Source organism: Pezoporus occidentalis, unplaced genomic scaffold, assembly GCF_034315485.1.
Source record: "Pezoporus occidentalis ecotype Australia unplaced genomic scaffold, CSIRO_AGI_Poc_V1 ctg19, whole genome shotgun sequence".
Lineage (NCBI taxonomy): Eukaryota > Metazoa > Chordata > Aves > Psittaciformes > Psittacidae > Pezoporus > Pezoporus occidentalis.
Genome location: NW_026913748.1, coordinates 3,533,630 through 3,550,478, shown reverse-complemented (window position 1 = coordinate 3,550,478; position 16,849 = coordinate 3,533,630). Strand labels below are relative to the sequence as shown.

The following is a 16,849-nucleotide window of genomic DNA, read 5'->3' as shown; positions in this document are numbered from 1 at the left end:
TCACCTTCACTGCTTAGATTTCAGATTTGCAGTTGTCTGTATATGTCATTCATTGGCTTTTATCAAGACTCTATACTACAGCTTGCAGAGGGACCACACCAGCAACTAAGGCCTGTTCCTGAAGAGGCTTGTGTCATCTCTGCCTAGACTTTTTCTATTTTTTTAAATCCTTTCCCTAATGCCTCAGGTTTTACATCCAGAGAAATTTAAAGAACAGATTCTTCACGACGGTGTTGATTAGACATATTCAGGTTTAGTAACAGGGCATGGTCAAATGGCTCCACAAAGACCAACTGTCCAGCTGCTTCTGGCCGGGCAGATCTAGTCTCCCATTAAGTGTGGGCACAAGAACAGAGCAACAGTAAGTATGATATGAGTGCTGGAACGGAGGTCTGACAGTGGACAAAATGGTCTATTCTCATTCATTTATCCTAGTGCTTCTTAACATTTCTCACAAATCTCACTCTTTGTCCCAAAGTATATTAAGAAAAAATTATTTCAGCTCCTCATGGGCATGAAATGTTTTGATTTGTTCTGCCTTGTAACAACCAAGGGAGAAATTGTTCTCTCCCAAAACCTCCACTAATAAAAACCTTAAATTCAGTACATTAATTCCATGGCCCATCAGTTGTGTCTTTCAAACATATGGACTGAGCAGCTTGCCTGGTTCTGGATGGACCGTTTTTCATTTATTCAGTTAGCCATTTGGCTTTTAGAGAGTCATTAGAGAAAAACATATTAATGACAAGTAGCAATAAAACACCACTTTTCTTCCTCAAATTGCTTTACAAATGTAAGCTAATTCTTCCTAAGGATACATGTTTGAGGTAAGATAGCAATCATTTGAAAGCTAGCTTTACAAATAAAGGAACTAATTAAATAAAGCGATACACTGCAGGTCACAGTGAGATTTGATGCAGATCCCCCCATATTCCACCAAAAAGGATCTTTCCTGCCTTCTCTCCGTGAGAAGGAAGACAAAAATTCAGCTATCTTGTTCCTGGGTCATGCAAGGAGGCCTTCTGCACAAAGTTAGAAATTTTAGGATAGAAAATTCTTTTCATCTTTGTGAGAAAAGCAACCTAACAGTACCTGATTAGCCCTGATCCACTGGCACCCAATTACTGAACAACACATGAAATCCCATGCTTTGAGCTGCTCCTGTATAAATATGCAGTGGTGCATACCAGAGGAAACACATTTTGAGGAATCTGAATCCTTGTCTTGCATTGACAATTACATTTGCCTAAATAGCCAGGGTTAAAGTCCACATTAATATAGACAGACACCCATGCACACAAACAGAGCACATAGGGATTACTAGCTCCAAGGTGGTTTGGTTATATTCTCAAATGTATGTATCTTTAAAGAGTATTTTCACATCAGTGTTAGGGCTACTAATATTTTTTTTTGGCACATATTTCCCAATGATATTTATTCCCTTTTTAATGCTCTCAAACATATTTCAATGTAACGTTACTGTAAGAGAGACAGGTATTATTATAACTCAAATAAAGCCATGCAAGGATGTTGGGAAGCACTGATTCCTTAATTAATGTTTATGATTTGAAACATGAGATAGCTATATTCTAAATACTCTCTTTACTCAAATTATTATTAATGATCATTAAAATACTTAATATCCAGTTCCAGCTATGGGATAGGACTAATATTACACAATGAGACCTACCAGAATCACTAAGTATTCCATGGATAATGCTTTCTTTTACTGCTTTAAATTTACTGCCATTCCATAAAAATGATAGTTTTTTTCCCCTTTGTCTTGCGTGACAAGAGAATATAAAAGATGGTTCTCACTCAGATGTGTACAAAATGTAACAGCAGAGCACAAGACAAGCAAGTATTTTGCTGTAATAGAAGACTGCTTAACCAATAAATATAATGAGATATTTTTTCTTGATGTTGTTTTCCTTAATCCTTTCTGTTTCTTGACAAAGAACAACTCTACTAAAGCACACCCATGTTAGTCTTAACTGAATATTTCTTATTTAAGGGGGAAACTGTGAACTTCTTCATATGAGTCAAGGCTGATAGGAATTATAGGACATACTAGTCATGTTGCCCACGTGAATGTATCCAGCACAGGTTTTGATATGATAGCTAGTAAGTACTCCTATCGCAAAAATCAACTAATGCCTCTAGGGCAGATCCAGGCCAAAATGGCAGAGGAGGAAGGCAATATCATTTCAAAGTCACACCGCAAGAATGCTATACGCCAAGAGCCTTGCTGCACCTTTCCTATGCTAATGGCCACAAAAGGACATCATATTTTTAATGCATGCCTTGTTGCAGCTGGTAGCTGGTGATCTACATCCGTATCCAGATACAAATCTGATTTTCCTCTGACTTAAGTACTGTGCCATGGAGATGAGACACAGTCTAATTAGTTGGTGTTCAGAGGGAGGAAAAAGTATAATACAGTCCTAGAGAAAGGATATTAAAGCCCTGTGTTGGTTTTTTTAATTATCTCTCAAGAGATCTCAGGGATTCATAATATTTCAGAAGAAAGGTCTCCAGTAGGTAAGGTATTTCTTACCCCTTTTTATAGCTTTTTAGAAATAAACCTTTACAATGTATGCAGCAGAGGAAACGTGGAACAGTCTCACAAATCTTAGAGTCTGCCAGGGCAGAAAGAAAGCAACATCCTTTCTTTTTCCAAAAGCCTGAAAAAAATAAGACATCACAATTTTGGCACAGAAGAAAGCACTACAAGAACACCATATCGGCACAGGCTTAGCTTAATGAAGAAAGAAGCTCAAGGAGCCACAGCCTTCCTCCTCCTCATTTTCAGCAGCCAGTGAAGCAACATGTCCCAGGAACACAAGATGTGCTCATTCCTGCAGATGCAGCTGCCCTTTCTTCTCTCACATGGAAATCGGGGCTGTTCCCACACAACATATCAGGCTTGTCATCAGCCCTTAAAAGAGGCCAGGTGTTTGGGATAGAAGGATTTCAGTGACTAGAAGGACCTACTGGCCACCCTGAATTCATAAGTGCCCAGTGTTGTGCTTCACTGGAAATCTTACCTTTCCACACTGCTTACATTTCCCCTCCTGCCTCCGCCTGTGCACCCAGTGATGGCGGACAAAGTTCTACAAAAGAAGGACAAAAAGATGTGTTATAGGAATCAGTGGCAGCCTGAACTTAGTGCTACCATCTGTGTGAAATTAGTTTACAGAAACAAAAGCAAAGCTCCCTTCAATCAATGCAATCATCTCTGGAGCAAAATTCAGCAGCCCCAATGGGAAACCCAGACACTGCCAAAACTGGAGGAACAAGGATGAGACGGTGTTCTTTATCCGTATTGAAGTGTAGCCAGGATTACTCTCTTGGTGCTCTTCTACTAAAAGAAGGAAGTTCATCATATGATGTGAAGATAATCATCACCTAAATGCAGAGAGCAGAAGTGACCAGCCACTGCCATGTTCAGCCACAACACAGGACCCCACACCTCTGCTTGGCAATACAACCTTGTAACACAAAAAAAAATCACAAGTCAATGCAGGAGAAGGGAAGGAGGGGAAGAAGAAGCAGTCATTGAAGCAGTCTTTTCTCCATGTTTGGACTACTTACACCCAGAATGGCAGCAAGAGGTGCGCGAGAGACATGAGGGTGAGCAGCACTGCTGTCCCCGCTGCTGTGGAGGCAAGGGAGTTAGAAGGGTTATGCTTGCGCCATGCTGTTATACCAGCCAACATTAAATCATTGATGTGGAAGGGAATTTAGCTACCTCTGCTAACAGCCAGCTGGCCGCCAAATCAACTATAAAATTTAAGAGATGTTTTTGAAACACTGGCTTCTAACTATGTAAGGCAAATATATAAATATAATAATAACAATAAATATCCAACACCTTCAAAGGAGCTGAATTCATACAGTAACTGGAGGCAAATCACAAGGGTTTTGAATGTTTGATTACTTTTTCTTTTTTTTTTACTAAAAATGTCTTAGGGTGCTAGAGATACTTCTAGGGAAAAGAAAAAAAGCAGGGATAGGTAAGTGAAAGGAGAGGGAAACAGAGAAAAAAAAAAAAAAGGAATGATAAGGAAGAAAACATATAGAAATGCAACCAAAAAAAAAGACAGACTGAATAGCTGGATGAATGGAAAAAGAGACAACGGAAAGATAAAATTGTTTCTGTCAGTGTAAGTAATGGAGTGCTTCAGCTAGAATTCATTTTACATTTATTCTGGGGAGGAGAACATGTCCCACTGGGAACCAATAATCTGTCTGAGATTCTTCTCAATCTAAAAGCACTGCTGCAGGTCCACACCAGATGGATCAGCACATAAATCAAATGAAAAGCAATCTTCATTTGTCCATTACTTACTTCTCTTGGAGATCTGGAGCCTCCTTCTCGGAAAGTTGGTTTGCAGCGAAAATTAATCTGGCATTAAAATAAAGCTGTTAGAACTGAAAACAAGCTAAGAGAGAATTATTCTAATATGTTGATCTAGGCCAAATTTCTGAAATACTTATTATCTACTAAATATTAACTTCAAGATCTGACCAAAGTAACTAATCTAGATGTCAGCAAATATATGCCATAATAATTCTCCTTGCTAGACCTCTACACAACCCTCATCTTCACTAATGCTATTGCTGCCTGCTCAGCTCAACTATTTAAACTGTCTCCCCCTTGCTTAGAAGGAAACACTTTTGGCCTTTTTGTTGTTTTGGGGGTTTGGTTTCTTTGCGGGGGAGGGGTGGTTAGGGATTTTGGTGGGGGTCTTTTGTTGTTGGGGGGGGGGGGGGGGTGTGTTCTGATGAGAGTCATTTGCAACCAAAGAGGACTTGCAGTCTCAAAAGTTAATAGGACCTGGAAATGTAACCTGTGTAAGACCTCTTTGCAAATCCCAGTGTATAGAGAAAAAAAAAATACATTGGAGAGAGGCATGGGAATGGACCAAAGGATATGTGAGTTAAGGATACACTAAATTAAATAGATTCAAGCTTAAGATGACTATCTTTCAAAGAATAAAATACTTAAGGATAATGCACAGCTATTCTTTTGTTATGAAAATAGAAGGATCAAGTTCCCTTAAATTTAAATACAACCCTTCCCATATAAATAAGTTTAATAATGACCTTCAAAATAATAGCTCAAAGGAGAAAAAAAAAGACAAAATACTCATTACTTATAAAGAAACTAAAGACATAGCAATATTAATCTTTCTCTTGGGACTGCTGTTCGGTTTTTTGTCATCAAGTTGCGGCAGCCTCACAAAAACAAGACCCACAGGTTATGTTTATTTTACTTACAAACATACACCTTTGCAGAGAGGGCCAAGCAGAAGGCTTATGAACCAGTTTTAAACTCCACAGGCTTTAAGAAGGATACAGACTTTATAAAATCTTCTGCTAAGAGGTAAATTTCATGGTCTTCAGAATGGAATAAACAAACTCAACAGAATGGGGTTTTATCTAAGTGCTCATTTTCTCTGGCTGGCAATGCCACCAGCTCGCTGGGCTAGGGAGAGTCAGTGAGCACTGCTGATGGTGAAGGAAGTCATGAAAAATTCACTGGTAGCACTTTGTGCTGAAAGTGTGTGCTAATGCTAATTTCACTGTGGGTAAGAGCATTGGGGGTGGAAAGGGTACCTCTCCAACTTGGCATTACGGCAATCACTATGACATTTGTCAACACAAGTCCAAATACTTGGAAAGGAAAAAACTCTTTCCAAAGGGTTGCTGCTATAAATTTGTTATGCATCAACTTATTTTATGAAGGACAACATTGAAAAACATACAGGAGTGGAAAAGGAGCTCTAATGAAATCAGTGGGGAAATTCCCATTCATATTTCTTTACACATACCCCACCAAAAAAGAAAAGGGTGGGGGGAGATTTCTTTAACACATTACCAGTTAAACTGGATGAAGACAAGTCGCTGTGGGGAAAACTAAAGTCAATGACAGATATTCTACAGGTGCTTGGGGATGACAAGGGCTCCTTGAAGGAACTGAGAAGCATGACAGATGCTCACAAAAAAATAATGGTACTAAAGGCAAAGTTTTGAGCAGAAAATACTATAGTCTAGTAAATACTGTGAAAAATGTTCATAGTAGCATCTTGTGCTGCCTTGCTTGTGATAAATATAGCTGTCATAAGATGAGTTATGCTGGGTTAATTGAGGAATTTTGAAAGTCCTATTTTGTACATGACAAGATTCTGCATTTTCTAGCTTCAATTTTCAATCTAGAAGTAGAGGGAAATTATTTTTTAAACAAAAAATGTGGAAGCATTCCATGGTGGAGGGGGGGTTGCTGTTGTTTGGCGCTTGCTTTGGTTTTGGCTTGGGTTTTGGGTGGTTTTTCTACCTTTTTTTTTTAATGGTTCACAGGGTTTAAAGAAATATACTTTAAAACATAAGCTGTAATTTAAAGTCAACAAATATATTGGTAAAACTGCTATGAAAACCAACTTGGCATATGGTGTCTTCCACATTGGAGCCTCAGTGAGACTTAAGTAAGTGTTGTACACTTCAGGCTCCAGCAGATGGCAACCTCTTACCTTCTCTAACTGCTCCATGCACGCGTTGTGGACCACAATCTTGCAGGCAGCACACTTCCTCCGCAGAGCAGATTTCTGCAAGAGGAAAAGGAGGGAGACGTGTGTGCATAGAGGTGCGCTATTCCCGGAGGAAAAAAAGAAAAAAAAAGCTGTAAAGAAAGAGATGTTTCGTTCCTTGTGCAACATATATTTTGTTCCTCTCTTGGTGCTCTCAACTGTTCTGTATGCTGAAGAACCGTCTGCAGCTCTTCCAGTTTAGAGTTGGACTTCGTGAAAAAGACAGAGCCACAGTACTCCAGCTTGTGAACTAGAAGTAAAAGGCTCCCTTTAAGTAGCGGATGAGGTTGTTAACAGCGCAGATCACCACTCCAAAAGGGAGCAGCCTGTGAAGATGATGAGCAGAGACAGCGAAAAGAGGAGAAACACTACACATGCAAATCAGAGAACTCGGATCAGTTCAGAACAGTCTGTCATTTCGTGCTTACCATATAATATTTAATTTGATAGGCCTGACCTATCAAATTTTTACAATATTTACAAATATTGTAAAAAAATATTTGGGTATTCAGGTGATTTAGCAGAGGATGATAACCTTCTCACAGAAGGTTGTTTAATGATTGTGAAATATTACAGCAGGCACAAAATTCTCAACCTAATTATGCTGGTTAGTTTTATTAATTTCAGTAGGACTTTTAAGGTAATTCCAATTGAATCCCCTCACCAAAGCATATCAAAGGCAAGAGACTGCCTCCAGGAGAGAGAGGAAATATATTTACTATTATTTCTTGCATATACTCAATTTAATAAGCCAGATGGAATTAATTTCCATAGAAGTTTGACTTATAAACTTGTGCTTGAGGAACAGAAAGTTTATTAAACACATAATAAGTAGAGACTGATTTGTTTCAGATTTTTACATTCGATTTATTCATATTCATTTAAATCTCTTATAAACTATTTCTTTAGAATTTTCAATATACTGTAAATAAACTCTAGAAGAAACAGGAAGTGCAGCTTTGTCTCACATTATAGATAAATTATTATAAATTATTATATTTTTACCGAGTCTCATCATTATAAGTGTAATAATTATCTAGTTACACCCTATTTGTACGTGCTTACAGTATGTGGAGTGTTGTTCTAATGTTTCACCTGAAGAATGATGGTGTCATATAAGACTAAGCTTTCATGTGTTTTGTGATGTGCTAGCTTTAAGTATGCTTTTAGTCTCCGTGTTTCCCAGGAAGAGTGAAACAATATAAAGTAATCCATCCCTAAAATGAAAAACTGCAAAAAGCAAACAAAGATAGTGCCTTATGAGCAGCTTTTATATCTTGCTTTTTAAGTTGTTCTCATGATTCTTGAATATTGGTGGCATTGTAAGTAGCTACAACCATATATAGTGAGAGGCTATCTTTTCCATTACTTTTAACTACTTTAATTTATCATAAAATGTCATCTTCATATTCCAGAGATTATGAGTTAATGTTCTTTATAGGCTAACAATATATGCAAAGTCTGTGCAGTTACAGCTTAATTATTTGTCACCACTTCTCCATTGAAAACATTTGATCTTAAATAATCTCCACGTAAAAGAGCTAAGTCAAAGGAAGACAAGTGCTGGCATAGAAAAACACAGTGTCTTCAAAAGATTCAAACTGGAAAAGCATTAGCCTCTTGCCAGATCAGGTTAAACTAATCACTATTGAAATTAACTGGATTTTCCTTTCCATCTCTAGTTCTTAAGGTAATGAAAGCCCCATACCCTGGGACTATAAACTCAGATTTTGCTTCCCCCAAATGGAACCAATATACTAGTACCTTAAAGTGAAAAGATTCTCAGTCAGGTCAAGCAAAGTCCAGGCAATTAAGAACTGAGCAAAGTTAAGTTCTGATGCTTCCTAAACATGACTCAACATCTCTAGGCCTATTGGCTGGAAAAGCTTGTCACCATGTAAGATGTCTCCTAACATTCCCAGATAAAAGTGTAAATCAATGAATCTAATTCACCAGCTACTGCAAACAGTCCTTCCAGCTCCTAGAGAGATACATGTTTACAACTAAGATGCAACCTTGAAAATCATATGCACGTATTACTAAATTTCCATGCTCCTTTCAAGGAGCTAATTCACAGGGAATTATTTACTTAGTCTTAGAAAGGCAAACTTCTATTAAGACCGTAAGAACAGTCATACTGGGTCAGACCAAAGATCCACTTAGCCAAGCAGATCCTGTCTCTAGCTCTGCTAAAGCCTAGTGCCTTCAGACCAGTATAAGCACAGGGTAAACACAGAATGACACTTCATAGAATACCAGCTTGAAAGGAACCTCAAGCAAACTTTCTTGGAAAAAACACAGCCTGGATAAGACAGCCCAACACCCTTTCCAGATGAATCTTAAAAGTATCCAGTGTTGGGGAATCCACCACTTCCCTTGAACACCACCAAACAATCAGCAGGCTGTTACTGTTGGGACTTTGCTTCAGTATTCTTTGAAAGCAGGCATAGACTTCCCAGGCTTAATCTTAGTATTATATCTCATAAAGTAACTAATTTGTTTGAGAAGTTCTGGGGAGGTGGATATTAAATTTGAGCTATGGAAAGCACTAGTGTTTTGGATCAAAGAGTCCCAAAAGCTGGAGGTGGTTAGTGAATCAAAATGCTCTGATTTGGATCAAATGTTCTGAGGTTTGGGCTTGGGGTTTGTTTTGTTTTTTGAACAAAAGCAAAAAAAATGGTATCGTGAAGAGCCACAGGCAGTATCCAGAAACACCTCAGAGAAGAGGGACTCCCCTTATACTTTGCAGTCTAAGTTCAGATGCTCCCTCAAGCGCTGATTCAAAGCAAGGGCTTGAACACAGGATTCCTACTGTCTCACCATATTTCCTAAATACCAAGTTAAGAGGGGTATGGCATAAGATGGGTTTGGTCTTTTTCTTCTTTTCTGCTGAAGCAGTTTAACTAAAATACTAGGTGAAGAGTTGCTGAAGCAGACTGGAAGTATAAAAGTAACTCCCCACTCAAAGAAGAGATACACATGAGTTAGAGATCAAAACCTTCAATATGAAAAGGCAAACTTCAAATATTCTTGAATAGGAGAAGGCAAACACTGGAATATGAGCACACTAATGAGTGCATTCAAGAGTTTGGAAAATTCACTTCAAGTCCTTGCAGTGATTAAAATCACAAAAATTTGATCAGATCCTATTCTCAGAGACATTCATGCATATAAATAAAATAGGTTACTTTGAACATTTCTGAAATATCTCAATATTCTAACCTTTCTCCCCCTTACCATATCAATAAAGATACTCATTAAAGCCATTCTCATTGTGTATATAATCTGGGTCACACAAAAATCCTTAGGGCTTTTTCCCCAAGCAACAATGTCTTCAACTAGAAGCTTTTTGCCCCTTTCACATTCTTTCTGGAGCAAAGGCATCAACAACAGCAAACAATTCAAGCTCCCAAGTGTCTGAGTGCTGTATCAGTCTGAAGCAAGGCTTGTTACCTCAAAAAGAAAGAAGAAAAAGTGGAAATAACTCACTGAGAATTTGACTTGGCAGCTTTCCTCCCCCAGGTAGCAGAGGTCCCCAGAAACATTTGTCTCCAGCCACAGATGCTCTCCATTCACAGCATTTTCCTGAGGAAAGATGATTGTTATTCTGATTTGTGAAACTCAACTATGTGAGTACAGAGGAAAAAAAAAAAAGAAAAAGATCTGATTTTCACCACAAATTCACATGTTGTTTTGTTTTTCTGCAACGCAAAGCCAAAAGCCATAACAGTATCACCCTGGGAGACCAACACTGCGTAAAAAATGTTGATGATACAATGAATAATGTGTCACCAATCAGAAACACAGTTTTTTTATGTACAGTTCAGTGAAACTTTGCGCTCATGTTCTTCCCACATGATGCATAGTTTAACTGAGACTCTAGCATGACATATACACAGGATTGTAAATAAACAGAAAATCAAGAGAGGTGAATAAAAACCACAAGTACTGAACTTTGAATTGGAGAAGCCCAAATATTTGAGAACCAGGCCCAGAAGTGCAAAATAATATACTAACTATAACTTTAGGATAATGGGATAGTTTATACAAGGAAAAATGCTTTCTTTAGAATGGCTGGATCAACACTGTATGTTTATGGAAACATCAACAAAAAGTTAAGTAGCCAGGAGAGACCAGACTTCAATTTGATACCTCAAAGAATGATACTTACACAGAGAGCACTCTCAAAAAAAAAAAAAAATCTACCTAGGAAACTCACAGCTAGTAGTGAATGACATGGTAACATCTCATTTTTCTTTGACAGCCTCATTTGACCAAAACTGTACCTCAGTTCTTTAAAAAAATCTAGCTCTGAGGAAATTTGGTTATATAAAGCCTAAAGTTTTTACTTGACTATAATCCTGGTTTGACTAAAAAGCCTAAGAAGCCTACTGTACACTACCTGAGCAAAGTGAATAAACACAATTTCTGTTCAGCCAGAATTAGAGCACGATGGAAAACACTTTGACAGTCTCTGACATTTGGTTCCCACACTGCAGAAGTCACAAATGATGACGCTTACCAAACAGATGGCGTCCGACAGCAGGATGCTCTGAAATAGCCATCTTGGTTAAAATAATTTATTTTAAATACCACTGACAGCTTCAAAGTGCTGAAATGAGAAAGCTTCTCTTGCTGTGCAGATTTCTTAGGTAATGCAGAGAAGCAGAAGTCGCAAAATCCTTTGCCTTCTGGAGTATAAGTGCATCCACAATAGCCAAAACGTGTGCAAGTCTTCATGTGGTGCCCACTGCAACTATGGCGTTGTCTTCAAATAAATCAAGACAACAAGAACGACACTGAGGGTTTTCTGGTACAAGGTCTACCTGTCCACAGGTCTAACTTCATCAAGGGTGTTCCCATTGATGTCAGACTCGGTGATATCCGTCAGCACAAGGGGATGGATGAAAGTGAGACTTGGATTCCAGTCTACCGCCATTGCACCCTAGTTACTCTTCATTTAGTGGCACTGTGCTATACCGCCATTTCTTCTCATCCTTCTGTCTGCCTGTTCACCTGAACTATAGAGTCCTTGGGACAGAGATTTTCCTGAACTGCACAGTTTTCAGTGCACAATAGTTTAGGTGAGGATTTTTATTATGCAAAATAATTTTTGAGGACTTGAACTAGCTTAAGAAATTCTTTGAGACTTCCTCAGACAGTAAATTATTCAGACTGTAAGTTCTTTCCCTTCAAGTTTATATTTATATTAATATTCTTTCCCAAGAACTGCACCAGTTTTATAGCATATTAATAAGATCACTATGTCCACAGTATTGCCCAACATACGAACTTCCTGTCTAGTTTGTGAGGAGCCAGACAAGAGGACCAAAGCAGGAGGGTATGAGCTCAAAAAGTGCTTGACCTGAACACATTCTTTGTTGATGAAACAGTGCAAACTCAACATTATAACCTGGAGTTAAATTTCACAGATTAGAAGAGATGTTTGGGAAGGATCAGCTGTTAAAGCTAAGTAAGAAAGCACACAGCTCTTGGGACATAGTTTTTAATGAGGAATCAAAATTATATTAAAAATTAAAAAGATTAAACATCCCTTCATTCAGACCATGTCCACATAACTTGCCATCCAGGATTTCTAAAGATAAAGTGGCCTATTTCCATAACCTAGTTTTGACTGATCCCAGGGTAAACAAAATCAGCAAGTAGCCTACAAGGATGACCTTTGTAGCTCATGTTATGATAGAGTTCTGACAAGACTAGATAATAAAAATGTAAATAACCTGATATGCTGTAAGTGGCACACCTCCAGATACCTACTGCCACGAACGATTCCACAATGCTGTGTATCAAAATTCACAATTTCAATTCCATCAAACAGACATTGGAAAAAAATCTTTCACTCTGAAATAGAGCAAAGACCTGAGACTTCCCAAGATGAAATGTCCTCTTGCAGAAGAGCTTTGCCTGTTGATTACTTTGTCTCAATAAGATCAAAGGGAATTATTTGAACCTCACTGTTTTGAATTTTACAGGGCACTGTCATTTATATGATGAGACATTCTGTTGCTGTTTATGAGAATCAAGATGATATAGTCAAAGGAAAATACTTTGACCTTTTCTAAACCTGATTTTCCTTTCAATTCTAATAGTAAATTTTGACAAAAATCAATATGTTTCTATAAAGAATTTTGACTTCAGAAAATCAGCATTTTCTACTCCAAAATTTACAGGCAGTATTTCACGATGTGCAGGACAAAGGGGTACTTCATCTACCAACACATAAGCTGACAAAAGGTCTCTGGGATCATGTCTGGCACGATCTCTGATTTAACACAAAATTAAAGCACAATAAAGGCTACGTCATCACTTCTATATTTTGATACAGGTTTTTTTTCCCACAACAGTTTTGAATTCAGTGTTCAGCAACCTTTTCATAAGTACTTTGCCAGCTTGGTTTATTTTGCACTTGACATCTTTGTTTGGCTTTAGGAGTAAATAACTACTAAAGTGGCAGTCGTCCTCTTTCTGTCCTTTACCCCTTAAACTCCAGTCTCATGCTTTTGCTATTTTCCTCATGCTGGAGCTAGTGGCTGTGAAACTACACATGAACCAGTATAACTAATTGCAAACAATTGATAAATTTTATCTACTAAATCAGTGAGACAAAATGACTCACCCTGGGACAACATAACTGCTGGATCTGACAGAAGGAGTGGTGGGTTAAAGGTTGGTTCAGTGGGACCTGGTGTTAGAGCAGTTTAACTGACCTGTCAGATCATGCTTTTAGTCTGACACATTTTGCTTTGACTTGCTACATAGTGAAGGGACAGTCCATCATTATGGATAAAACAACAATGACCATAGCCTAGTATTCTGCTGTTAAAAAGAAAATTTGGAACTCTCCTTCCTTGCCTGGCTTCCCAGCCTTTGGAAGAGTGGGAACTCGGTGTCCTGTGAAGACCTGCTCACTGAAGTGGAGGCAGCAGTGCTTTCCTAGTAGATGCAGTCTGCCTCACAGGGGACACATGAACTCAATATGCTCTCCCACATGGAGACCTCATTTGATTGCTCCTGATCCATTACCACCTTAATAGCAAACAAAAATAATTTCAGTACAGCAAGCGTTCCTTGCATATGAAACAAAAAACACACACAATCCCTCCTTTCCCTGATGTGAGAGAGAAATAGGGATTCAAGGGCTAGGAGTCTGGGAACAATGTAATTACATGTGTGGGATCATACCTTGTGCACATTTCACCAATTCAGGTACATTTCTTAAATGCCCCATCATGGCTAAATGACAGAGTAAGTATTACCATTTTTCTAAAGCCCTTAAGTACCTCTATACCTCACTGTTCTTCAGGCTGCAGTCAGCATGGTTGCATGGTTTCAAAAGCAATACAGATAAACCCAAGGAATTTAATTTGCCATGACAAGCAGCTGCACATATTCAAACAAACACATCAGTCAGTCCAACTTTCTAGTTCAAAGGAGTTGTAACTCCAATTGTAATAGGAAGAATGAAGCATTCCAACACTCCGGCCAGGACTGGCCTTCTGCAAAAAAAAATTGTAAGATAGATTCCTAAAATAAGCCATTAAGAATTTTTTCCCCTTGCTAACACTCCAGTGAGAGAGAGTAATCTTCTTACAAATATACATTTGGGTGATAAAATTTTTAGCGTAAAGTTAGTGCTCATCAATCTAAATTTAATTAAACATATTTGTAAGCAAAAAATACCTTTAGCCCTTTTCTTCATGATGTCACTATTAAGCAGAAACAAGCTTGTTTGGATGTCTTTTCCCCAAATGTGTGTGTCTCACGTTTGGCTTGTGTTTTACCCTTAAATCTGAAATTCCAGAGTTTGCAATGCTTACGTTGCAAACAGCTGCAATGTCCTAAATGTTTTTCTGTTGAATTATATTCTCAATTTAGCACATTTTAATTTCAGAATATTCTTCATGTAGAAGTCACCTTTTCTTTAATTATTACAAATGTAATACATGGACATAAAAAAAACAAACAACAAACCCCATTGTGCAGATGCAGTACTGTATCATTATTTCAAAATAACTTGCAGATACATAGGCTCCAACTTTCAGAACTACTTTTGGACATGTAACTTTTAGGCCTAGTTCACCACATTCTCTATCTTATTATGCTATTTTCTTTTCCACCACCACGCTTTCCAACATCTCTGCATCAGTTGCCTACTCCTGTATTCTTTGTTGACCTCTTGAGACTACTGTCATCTAAAATATCATCTGTATGCTGAAGCAGAATAACAATGTTTGCCTTCACAAAGGAGCAATGTTCAGCCACTATCAACTGAGATGATGATTCCCTATGTTCTCATGAACCATTATTTCAGCTGACAAAAGCTTTGCTACAAAAAAGACTGAAGTTAAGGGGAAAAATATACCTGTTTTCAAGAAGGGCATCTTCTGTAGTATTACTCTATCCTCTATAATACTGGGGAAAAAAATAGAGATGGCCACCATTTTGAAATATGACAACCCTCTTTTTTCTGTTTCAGTCTCTCTGGAAAGAATACTAGTTCACAAAACCTCAATGAAGAAGCAACAGCAGGGTAGGACTGCTGATTCTGAACCCATGGCTTCCTGTGATCTGCACACAAAATTTCAGCAGTTTTTAAGTATGCATGGAGCCTGCATTCAGCACTAGTTATTTAAGTGGAACTAAAGCTCTCAGCACCTGTACAGGCACAGCTACAGGTTGAGCAAAGAAGAGATTCAGAGTAGCCCTGCAGAGAAGGACTTGGGGGTGCTGGTCAATGAGAAAATTAACATGAGCCGGCTTTAGGGTGCGCTCGCAGCCCAGAAAGCCAACCGTATCCTGAGCTACATCAAAAGGAGTGTGACCAGCAGGTCGAAGGAGGTGATCCTGCCCCTCTACTCTGCTCTCGTGAGACCTCACCTGGAGTATTGTGTGCAGTTCTGGTGTCCTCAACATAAAAAGGACATGGAACTGTTGGAACAAGTCCAGAGGAGGGCCACGAGGATGATCAGGGGACTGGAGCACCTCCCGTATGAAGGTAGGCTGAGGAAGTTGGGGCTGTTCAGCCTGGAGAAGAGAAGGCTGCGTGGAGACCTCATAGCAGCCTTCCAGTATCTGAAGGGGGCTATAGGGATGCTGAGGAGGGACTCTTCATTAGGGACTGTAGTGACAGGACAAGGGGTAATGGGTTAAAACTTAAACAGGGGAAGTTTAGATTGGATATAAGGAGGAAACTCTTTCCTGATAGGGTGGTGAGGCACTGGAATAGGTTGCCCAGGGGGGTTGTGAGTGCTCCATCCCTGGTGGTGTTTAAGACCAGGTTGGACAGAGCCTTGGGTGCCATGGTCTAGTGTGAGGTGTCCCTGCCCATGGCAGGGGGGTTAGAAATAGATGATCTTAAGGTCCTTTCCAACCCTAACTATTCTATGATTCTATGTTTTCATGTGACTAAAGGATACCCATACAACAGGGTTCTCCTTTCTCATGTGAGCGTCTGATAATGTAGATCTCTTTAACTGAATACTCACTTCCCAATTGCAAAACTTAGTCGTGCAGAAACTCTAATGGAAGGGAAATATCCTTCAGTGTAAAAATTAGTATAGCTTTTAGGAATTGATGATACAGAAGCCAAACCTTTCACATAGAAAAGAAATGCATTTATCCACATTACTGAGAGAAATATTTCATCCTATGTAAAACACATTAGCATATTAAATGTATGTTAATTATCTGAAGTCTACATCACTAGGCAGTTATAAACACATACTGTCCATGAAAGTAAATGAACAACACTACTGACTAATGCTAAAAAGACCCAGAACATAATGCACTGCAAAGTCACGTTCACCAATTATAAATACCTCACTAGCACAGGCCTTCTTACTGTCTGTTTATCTAGCCCATACTTCATCAGTTTGTCTACAAGGGTGTAATGGGAGATAGTTTTGAAAGCCTTGTAAAAGTCAACGTAACAGCCATTGCTCTTCCCTCATCCCCTCATTAAATGACCAAGCAAGTCATTTAAGTATAGAAGGCGGTCAGGTTTGTCAGACATTATCTCCTCTCCAAAGATCCATTCTGACTACTCTCAATCACTTTCTTATTCTTAATATTTTTGGAAATGGCTTCCAGAAAGATTTGCTCCAACACCTTCCTAGGAATGAAGGTGAGGCTGATCAGTCTGTAGCTCCCTGGATCCTCCTCCTTGTTCTTGAAGGCAGGATTAACATTTGCCTTTTTGCAGTCCTTAGGAACCTCCTCTAATCATTATGACCTTTCAA

At 38.7% G+C, this 16,849-nt stretch overlaps 1 protein-coding gene across 5 annotated transcripts in view; it reads right to left on the bottom strand.

Moving 5' to 3' along the window:
- The window catches only part of DGKI (diacylglycerol kinase iota), a 206,078-nt gene that overhangs the window by 109,004 nt on the left and 80,225 nt on the right, over window positions 1-16,849 (bottom strand). For all 5 annotated transcript variants that reach the window (XM_062616484.1, XM_062616481.1, XM_062616478.1 and 2 more), the window contains exons 3-6: window positions 10,080-10,175; window positions 6,534-6,608; window positions 4,352-4,408; window positions 3,048-3,113 (exon numbers count right to left, since the gene is read on the bottom strand). In XM_062616484.1, the coding sequence (XP_062472468.1) occupies window positions 3,048-3,113; window positions 4,352-4,408; window positions 6,534-6,608; window positions 10,080-10,175 (294 nt within the window). The remainder of the gene's footprint in view (window positions 1-3,047; window positions 3,114-4,351; window positions 4,409-6,533; window positions 6,609-10,079; window positions 10,176-16,849) is intronic.